Source organism: Neoarius graeffei, chromosome 25, assembly GCF_027579695.1.
Source record: "Neoarius graeffei isolate fNeoGra1 chromosome 25, fNeoGra1.pri, whole genome shotgun sequence".
In the NCBI taxonomy this organism is placed as follows: Eukaryota; Metazoa; Chordata; class Actinopteri; order Siluriformes; family Ariidae; genus Neoarius; species Neoarius graeffei.
Genome location: NC_083593.1, coordinates 32519811 through 32530361, shown reverse-complemented (window position 1 = coordinate 32530361; position 10551 = coordinate 32519811). Strand labels below are relative to the sequence as shown.

Sequence of the window (10551 nt, the reverse complement as noted above, 5' to 3'; positions counted from 1 at the left end):
GAGTGGCATATGCCACCCCGGTAGATCCGCCCATGGTTATTCACCCCCGAGCGCGCTGGAAACTGTTCCACTGGTATTCAGATTCAGTCGCGAGATGAGGTTGCCAGATCTCTCTATAAAAAGGTGACTTTGCGGTCTGAATCTGTGGAATATTCGTAAGCGAGGACTGGCAACCAGCAGTGGGTTGTGCACCAGCTGATCAGAACTCCAATGGAAAAGAAGCGTGTTAGTAACTGTTTATCTTGATTGGCTGTAACCTTGTAAGTGAAATGTTTGGCAACAATAGCGTTGTAGCCTGCCTACCCCCCCCAAAAAAAATCTCTTCGGATCTACACGATTCACACAAGTGACCTATTTTGGGACCAAAACGGCGAATTTCGCCGAAAGGTGAGGAGTTTGCATGTGTGACTGTGGAGCACGAGCCTGTTGTTGCATTCTTGAATCTTGAAAAATCATGCTTCAGAAATGGAGGCAGGGTAAATTGGCAAATACATACATTCACTTGTGTTTTGATCACACCTACATCTAGCTTGCTGTGTAAACTCTGTATCTCACAAATAAACTAAAAGCTAAAAGTAAAAGACTGAGCTAAAAGTCAGTCTTTATGTCTGTCCTTTAGAGAAAAGCTGCATTTTGAATTTGTTCTTAACGATGTAACCACTAAAGTGACGAAAATAGACAGGACTATTTTTCGTCAGGGAGGCCGTCATAACTCCATCGTGTGTGATGTCATTTTCCACGAGCACAGCAGAGGTGTACAAGTGCATGCTATACTCGTGTCAGCGCAGCAAAGTATTCCGTCAGGGATGGTTGGAGACAGATGCAAGTGCAGAAGATCTTTATTATAAAGAAAAGTGCAAACAGTCTAAATAGGCAGGCGTGTATCGTGAACGGTAAAACGGGCAAAAAGGTCAAGCGAGGCACAGACAGAATATCACAGACAGAAGCAGAGTCAAAAACGAGGAGCAGAAAACAAGAATCAGAAACCAGGAAATCAGTCAGGAAACAAGGCTCGGTAATGTGTCACAACACAATACTTCACAAAGTCAGTCTGCATTCTGAGTCCTTATTTAAGATTGAGCCTTAATCCTGTGCAGGTGTACATCATTCACGGTGTGCCTGTGAGTCAGTTCGGAGCATGCGCTGTCCAGAGCGCGCCTCAGAGTCCTTCTGTTGCGACAGCCAGACTATAGTATAATATTATAGTCAAAGCGTGACTTCTTGGTCAATTTGTTTGCATTTCTCCAGAAAAATTATGGCAATGCAGTGTTAGAAAAAGAATCAAATTAAAGTAGTTGCTAGCTTATTGCCAGTTTATTTAAAAAATATATATATTTACCTGCTTATCTTCCCTCCATTTGATGCCTGACACGGTATGCTGTTGTGCAGAAACCTACCCTCGTTTTCATCTCTTAATACATCCACGCGTCTGGGTAATCCAGTATGGTCGCGCCCGGGGAAATGGCCCAACGGACTGATATTACAACTTTAACGTGTTTTTTGGTTTTTTTTTAGCTAAAGTCCACTCAATTTTCATGTACAACATCTTGTATTGATGTATAATGATGACATTTCATAACCCTGTAATTTCAAACCTTCCTGGTTAATCGCTTTAAGACGAGGGCAGGAGGCAGTGTTGGGCTCCACGGTTTCTGGTTCAATCCTGATCTCAGGTTACTGTCTGTGTGTTGTCCCAATATCCCATCCAGGGTTCCTGGGAACGGCTCCCAATCCAGTGGCACCCTGACCACGATACAAAAGTTACTGAAGATGAATGAACAACCTGAATGAACTCAGACTATACGTGACTGGATTTAAAATGTAGAGATGCCTTCACCTTACTCGTGGGAATGGATTTAAGCTAATAGCTTTACCACTTGAAGTGACACTACAGCCCAACACTGCTGCTGTGATTAGATGAATGCTTTTGATGAGAGCCTCTTAAGATGCAAAGCTGAAGCTCTCATTCGTTTCCGCCCTTCCATACATCACTACTGGCTGATTGCAGTGGACTCAGGAGCACTTTCTCAAACCGCCCACCCCACGCTCTCCTCACAATTCTTTTTTTCCTGACCTTCTGAAGTTTATGGAGGTACGGTGAAAAGAGAGTCTAAACCAGCCTTGAGCATGAACCTGAATGGAAATGTACTCACGATGCAGGGAGAGAGACAGGCTCTCAGTGAAGAAGCTTTTGGGCTCTCTGCTGGTTGTCTCTGTGAGCTGCCCAGGCAGTGTTGGGTTCTCTGGCATGAGCCGAAACAGGTGCAGCAACAGCTTATGCAGTGAGCGAGTCTTCTTTAAATGCAGGCAGTATTGAACACGCAGCTGTAACACAACATCATCCCAAGAGGACGAGTAAACCCACTTATAGCTACATTAAATAGCGAAGCAAATGAAGGCTCATCTGTTTAAAATGCCAGACTGCATTTTTTTTTTTTTGGGGGGGGGGGGGGGGGACCTATGTGAGTGAAAACAGAAGACTAGCAGAGCTTCTGAATGTGAGAGGTGACATACCTGGGATGGTGCAGCCTTAAAGAAAATAAGGAGGAGTTTCCAGGCCAACAGATATCCCAGGACGCAACAGTGCTCCATGCTGAGAGGCTGCACAACAGCAAACTCGCCCACTTGTACACTACCCAAAATATTCTCCACCAGCTCCTCTGCGGCTGAGAGAAGACTCATAATTGCAGCCGGAGGAGACCTGCAAAACAGAGGACCGTACAGTCATTTCACATCAATTTTGTTCAGTTGTCCTCTGTATAAACACAACCCTTGGGATATCTCTTTATTAATATGTTGTTTTTGATCACAGACTGTTTCAAGTACACAAGTTAAGGTGCTGTTTGATTATTATTACATACGTATTTCACTACAGGATGATCATTATTCGGATAACTTTTGATATCTTTTAAAAGTCACACGTCACTGCAAAAATGAAAAATGTGAAATAAATTTAAAAATACCGCACAATGCGATTGTGCTTTTGCACAGTACATGGACACAAAAACACAACAAAACAGACGCAATCTTACAAGGATGGCTCTTCCTCGTCTTCATCTTCGGATTTGGTGCTGGCATTTTCGCTGTCACTTTCTGGTAATGAAGGCATTACCCTGGGGGGGGGGGATAAAAAATAAATCATGAAAAATTTTTTGTTAAAAGAACACCAACACTAGCATCTTGAGCCACTGGTTCCATTACCAGTGGTCTCAAAGTTTAGGGGACTAAAAGGATACGAGGCAGAGAATAGGAGGGTACAATTAAAAAGGCTGAAGCTCGTCACCGTGAAACATAGAGGAGAAAAATGGAAAACTGGGGTTATCTGAGACACACTTTCAAGGCATTTGGGGAGGAATTTCCAATTTATTGTAAACAGCAAGAGAGTCTGAAGTGATGGTAATCAATACTAGAAATTTTAATAGAACTGCCATATAAGTACCGTAATGAATCAAAAAGAAATTTGACAGTACAAAACTTTATATATTTTTGATGTTCACAAAATAAAAGTAACAGTTACAAGAACTTGATTTTGTAAACATCAAAAATATGTAAGTTTTTTTATAGTCACATTTCTTTTTGATTCATTATTCAATTTCTGAACAACCTGAGTATTGATCTAATCCTCAGCTATAACAGTGCCTGTAGTGATATCAGGTACTGAACTTGATTCAGGGCTTTTTTTTTTTACATGTTCTATCTTCCACTTTATCCTTCTTTTCTTTGAAAGGAACCGCTCTGTTGCCTTTTGCACAAGTCTATTCACTTCAGATGAATTTAAATTAGGTCAGTAGGTAGATATGTAGGTGTGCGCGCGCACGTGTATATATATATATATATATATATATACACACACACACCGTATTTTCTGGACTATAGAGCGCACCTGTATATAAGCCGCATCCGCTCTATTTTTAAAAAAAAAAAAAAAAAAAAAAAAGATATACAAGCCGCACCGGGCTATAAGCCGCAGATATCTATGTTGATATTTACTGCATGTACAGAATGATTTTGTACTGTAAATGTACATGTATGTACCTGAACAGATTCTTTCCGAACAGTGCCTTTTAACACGGCAGCAACTTTGCTGATTAAAACGGAACAGAACCAAGAGAAAATAACCGGTATTTATTTACCTTCATTTCTCCTGTGTTTGAAACCACAAGTCACTTTAATCATCTTCGCTGGATTTGAAAATAATTACCAGTTAGTAATTTGTCGTGCGTGTTCTATCTGCTAAAGATCTGCTGATTCTTCTTTGCATTGATTTTCCGTCTATCTTATTTTTGATTCTACTTCCGGTTAGAGCGCCCCTAGCGGTGGAAGAAAAATCCACAGAATAGCCGCACCTTTGTATAAGCCGCATGGTTCAAAACCTAGGAAAAAAGTAGCGGCTTATAGTCCAGAAAATACGGTGTGTGTGTGTGTGTGTGTGTGTGTGTATATATATATATATATATATATATATATATATATATACACACACACACACATATATATATATATATATATATATATATATACACACACACACACACGTATGTTTTTTATATACATCACACACACACTTGTGGTCAGAAGTTTACATACAGTGGCATGAATGTCATCTTGGATATGAATATCATGGCAATATTTGGGCTTTCAGTAATTTCTTTGAACTGTTCCTTTTCTGTGGCAGAATGATTGCACAACATGCATCTTTAATTTAAAAAAAAAACCACTAGAATTTGGTGCACAAGTTTTAATTTTCTTTGGATTTTCTGAAATCAACAAAGGGTCAAAAGTACACATACAGCACACCTAATATTTGGGTAAAATGTCTCTCTGCAAGATTCACCTTGACCAATTGGTAGAGTTCAATTAAATTTGCTTTTTTTTTTTTTAACTTGGCATGAACTCTACTTATAAGCATGGTCCATACATTTTCAATAGGGTTGAAGTCAGGACTTGTTCTAAGCTTAATGTTAGCCTGCTTTATCATCCACAATCAGCTCTGATGCGTGTTTGGGTTCACTGTCCGATTGCAAGTCCCAAGTCGTGCTCAAGTTTCTGATGGTTTATGCTGAAGAATTCTGAGGTAGTCCTCCTTCTTCATTATTCCATCCATTTTGTGCAATGAACCAGTTCCACTGGCAGCAAAACAACCCCAGAGCATGATGATCCTACCACCACCACCACCTGGTACAGTGTTCCTCTGTACATGGTGGTCATTGTGGCCAAACAACTCAATCTTTGTCTCATCTGACCATACAGCTATCCTCCAGAAGGCTTTTTCTTTGTCTGTGTGGTCAGCTTCAAACTTTAGTTAAACTTGAAGGTGTCAATTTTGGAGCAGGGCGTTATTTCTTGGATAGCAGCCTCTTAGTCCATGGTAATCTGAACTGTAGACAGTGATCCATCAGCTTCCAGTTCATGGCAGGGCTGTGCCATGGTGGTTCCCAGGTTGTTCCTGACCATCCAAACCAATTTCCTTTTAGCCGAGGGTGACAGTTTGGGTTTTCTTGAAGCAAAGTGGCTTGGGAAAGTGACTACACTTCACAATAACTTGGATACAATTGTTTGACCTGATCTTGAAATTTGCAGTTGTTTAGAAATGGCTCTAAGAAACATTCCGGAGTTGTGTACATCTGCGATCCTCTTTCTCAGATCTGCACTGAGCTCCTTGGACTTTCCCATTTTACTGTGTGTTGGTCAATCCAATGAGTGCTGTAAAGAAACCCTTTTAACGAAGGCACGGAGCACCTACCAGCTGTAATCAATCATTATCACTTACAGGAAGTTAAGAGACCTCGGCCTTGGCAAGATAAGAGATTTTGGAAGTTTCAGCACCTCTCAATTAATAATCTAAATGAGCGTATGTAAATTTTGGACCCTGTATGTATAATTTTGACCCTGTGTTGATTTCAGAAAACCCAAAGAAAATTAAAACTTTTGCACCAAATTCTAGTGTTTTTTTTAATTAAAGATGTATGCTGTACATTCTGCCACAGAAAAAGAACAGTTCAGAGAAATTACTGAAAGCCCAAATATTGCCATGACACTCATATCCAAGATGACATTCATGTCACTGTATGTAAACTTCTGACCCCAACTAATTTATATTTAAGCATGTGATATCCCCTTTATATTAAGGAGTTTCAGAGTTCAAAAGATTTTTCAGATATTTTGGAAAAAAAAAAATTTCATATATCACAGTATTTTCATTTGGCATTGCACTATGCAAGTTATAATAAGTGAATCTATATTCATCTGACAATGAGTGACAGTTTTTGCAACAGAAACTGTACAAAAACAAATGCGTATAAACTTGTATTTTTTTTTAAATTATTTTAACAATTACCATTAACATTAACTGCATGACAAGCTGTCAAGTTTCGATATGTGACTCCCCTACAAGGATACATTTGCGTTCCGTTGCAAGTCAAAATGTAAAAAAAGTCAATGTGCCAAGCGTGCCGAGTGGGCGGGTTTGACCCAAAACAGGCCGTATACAATAATGGTATAGTGATTGATATTTATAATTTAATATTTAGCCAACCAGCATTTATACATGGACCCATACACAGACATATTTCACTCGGTAATCATAGTGATGGCTAAAATTACAGACTTACCCATGGTTTGAGGCCTTTTTGAAAACCAGGCATCTAACGTGCCGCTTTGCTTCTTAGTCGCCATTTGTAGCCATGTGGTAGCGCGACTCAATCACAGTACACAAAACATTGGCTGACAAGGTGTTGACAGTCAGATTACATCTTAGTTGCAGCACATGGCAGCAGAATGGCTGCCTTTATTTCCTATGGACGTGTTAGTATTTGGGCATTATTTAGTTGAGGGTTGTTTTACAATCAGGGGACAAAGTTTGTGTCACAGGGGTCCAAAATTCAAATTGATTCAAACTGGTTCTTGAACCAGCTTTTAAGTGAAGGACAAGTTAAAGAACAGATTTCAGGTAATTTTTTGACGCGTGTATGGTAGTTTTGTATAATCTGCTATAAGATGGGAGAAACAAATGAAGTGATTCTCGGAGAGGACTTTTTTTTTTTTGACAATTCAGAATCCACCACTTCCATAGTGCTTTTAAATCTAAGGCTGTAAACTTTGTGTTAGTTGTCTCTAATATTTATGTCCCAAAATCTTGACCACATTTTAGGATGAAAATAATCATTTTAGATATATTTTATATTGAAAAATTAGCTGTCTCGGAGAGGACATTTATTTGACACAATTACATACTAATTTGATCAAAATAGTCTGAAAACTTACTGGCATTCAACATTAAAACTTAACTATGTTTCCAATGATATGGAACCAAATATTTGTTTTATGGTATAAAGAATGATTTAAGTGCATCCCTTTTGGAGCTACCTGTGGTCAAAAAAGCACTTTTTCTAAATGACACGAGTAATTTTGCTAAATATGACATATCGGGTGGCACGGTGGTGTAGTGGTTAGCGCTGTCGCCTCACAGCAAGAAGGTCCTGGGTTCGAGCCCCATGGCCGGCGAGGGCCTTTCTGTGCGGAGTTTGCATGTTCTCCCCGTGTCCGCGTGGGTTTCCTCCGGGTGCTCCGGTTTCCCCCACAGTCCAAAGACATGCAGGTTAGGTTAACTGGTGACTCTAAATTGACCGTAGGTGTGAATGTGAGTGTGAATGGTTGTCTGTGTCTATGTGTCAGCCCTGTGATGACCTGGCGACTTGTCCAGGGTGTACCCCGCCTTTCGCCCGTAGTCAGCTGGGATAGGCTCCAGCTTGCCTGCGACCCTGTAGAACAGGATAAAGCGGCTAGAGATAATGAGATGAGATGAGACATATATTGCCATACATTCACCAAAAATAACGTCATCACCAAATGTTTTTTTGCATGGTAAATAGAGCTATCACAGGGCTACAATAAACAACCAAGTTTATTTAGTCAAGCCTTTTGATATTGAAGATAATAAGTGTTAAATGTGATTTTTAGCTTGCGTACCCTGATTGTAAAGCAACCCTTGAATAAAACTTGGTTTCGCATCACACGCTGCTCAGTTTTGTACAAATATGTCAACAAAAATATTTTTTGTTACTCAGTGAAAAACAGACGGCGGCAAATCCTACTACAGACGGCCATTTGCCAGCGCTGACCGGCTACTTTTGAGACCTCTGCATTGCATACACATTATCATACACATGTCTGAATTGCTCTTGCTCCACTCCAAATGAATTTGCATAATAATTAGCCCTAGTCTTACTTGTGCAGCATGTGGTAGACAGCCAGCTGCAGTGGCCGGCTCTTGAACAGCAGCAGCGGTGTGAGTGTGTTGAGCAGCGTCTGCAGGGCATCAGGCAGGCTGCTCCTCTGGTCGGCCACAAAGCGAGCTGGGAGCGTGTTGTGTGAGAGCAGCTGGACAGGAATGTGCCTGAGAGCTTCACCCACTGCCTCCACCACAGCCACTGGGAACATCGCTTCATCTGACTCAGAAAACTCCACTACAGTGAAACAAAACCCCATGCTCAGATTTACTCAGGTATTAATGCTTGAGGCATTAAAGAATCTGCTTTGCATCTGAATGTTACTTTTAAGGCCAGCAAGCTTGAGGATGAAAAAAGAAACCATCATCATTTGCATATATGAGGCTAAGCAGCACTAAAACGCACCATGTGTTCAGTACTCCAGCTATTCATAGAAATGATCGCTGTTCAAATTGCTAGTTTAAGCCAAGTGTTGGAAGAAATTGAAACCTCATCAAGGGTTCTGATGAATAAAATAAATAAATAAAAACGGCAAGACTGCCAAAACTTGCTTTAAAAGAGCCATTTTGTTTTTTCCTCTTGATGAATAATAAATAACTTAAAATGTTAGTTCCATAAAAATGTCAAAGATAACAGAAATACAGCGAAACATTTACCCACATCAAGAAAACCAGATTAAAGGAATATGCAAATTGGAAAATCCCCCAACTGTGAACAAGTCCATCCCGTTCCCCTAGAGGACCATTTGCTAGAAAATGATTGCCACTTATATTTTATGATAAACAAATTCTTGCTGGTCACATGTTCAATACAAATATAGATGATCTGATAAAAAAAATGTAACTCCCTTTCCAAACGTGCAGCTCTGCATTGTATTATTTTTTTTTAAACTCAGGTTTATACAAAGTCGCACAGCAAAGAGCAGGCTTGGAGAAGACACGGACTTCCTTCTCTCACAGATGCTCACAGTTGGCCTCGTGTCACTCTGATCGACTGGGATCAACATTAACAAAACCACTGCAGTGAACAATCCACATTCTGATAAATTAATTCCCCCAAAAAGGATTTAATCCTCACCAGCATTCCTACTGGGAATGTCATGTTCACGAATACACCAAACTGGATGCACGAGGGTACTTCAAAACGTTCTTGGCCTCCGCTAGAAAATGCCACAGGAGAAAGATTGCTGTTGCATTATTGTTCAACATGGTCTCCTTTAACTTCAATGCACTTGGTCCACCAATATTCAAGCTTTGCGATCCCTTTGTGGAACAGGGTTCTCCAGAAAATCTGAAGTCGCCGGCTTTTAAAAAAAAAAAAAAACCCACAACTGCCCCTTTTCCACCAAAGCAGTTCCAGGGCTGGTTCGGGGCCAGTGCTTAGTTTGGAACCGGGTTTTCTGTTTCCACTGACAAAGAACTGGCTCTGGGGCCAGAAAAACCGGTTCCATGCTAGCACCAACTCTCTGCTGGGCCAGAGGAAAGAACCGCTTACGTCAGCGGGGGGCGGAGTTGTTAAGACCAACAACAATAACAAGACTGTGAAAGATCGCCATTTTTAAGCGACGAGAAGCAGCAGCTGTACAAACGCGAAGTCATCCATTATTATTATTATTATTATTATTGTTGTTGTTGCTGCTGCTTCTTCCGTGTTGTTTTTGCTTCGATATTCGCACCAAGGTTTATGCAAACGTAGCGACGTAACTGACGTATACAGCGACGTAATGACGTGGCTTCCCTTAGCACCGCGAGCTATGGAAAAGCAAACTGGTTCTCAGCTGGCTCACAAGTTGAACGAGTTGTGAACCAGCACCAGCACTGGGCCCGAACCAGCCCTGGAACTGATTTGGTGGAAAAGGGGTAAACAGGAGTACAGGGCTCTGGAATTTGGGCAGCACTGATGCTTTTGGGGGGGGGGGGGGGGGGGGGGGGGCATGTCCCCGCAGAAAATTTTTAAATTTACATGCCTTCTGGTGCATTCTCAGCTAATAAATTATTAACCATTTCCCTGTAAAATACTTGCAAAATATGGATGAAATTTCCCTCCAGATGTGTGCGTGCTTGGCTTTCTCAGTTACCCTCTGTAGTATGTTGCCTGGCTCTGTAACATAACTACATGGTGTAACATAACTACATCTGCTACGGCGTGGTCACGTGGTCCGGCTCAGCCAATCAGAGCGTGAGAACCGATCAAATATGGTGTTGCTTCTGGTCATGCTAGACCTGAATCAAAAACAATTTCAGGGTGGAATAATTGGATTTGCAGCAAATTATAGGCAGCAGAGATGACATAAAATTGCTTGAAGATTGAAAGGCAAGTTTTT

The 10551-nt window shown here is 40.8% G+C and overlaps 1 protein-coding gene across 1 annotated transcript in view; it reads right to left on the bottom strand.

Moving 5' to 3' along the window:
* Nucleotides 1–10551, bottom strand: part of ltn1 (listerin E3 ubiquitin protein ligase 1) — a 126368-nt gene that overhangs the window by 14668 nt on the left and 101149 nt on the right. Inside the window, exons 23-26 of the mRNA XM_060909293.1 lie at nucleotides 8228–8465; nucleotides 3033–3113; nucleotides 2515–2701; nucleotides 2154–2325 (exon numbers count right to left, since the gene is read on the bottom strand). Of these exons, the coding sequence (XP_060765276.1) occupies nucleotides 2154–2325; nucleotides 2515–2701; nucleotides 3033–3113; nucleotides 8228–8465 (678 nt within the window). The remainder of the gene's footprint in view (nucleotides 1–2153; nucleotides 2326–2514; nucleotides 2702–3032; nucleotides 3114–8227; nucleotides 8466–10551) is intronic.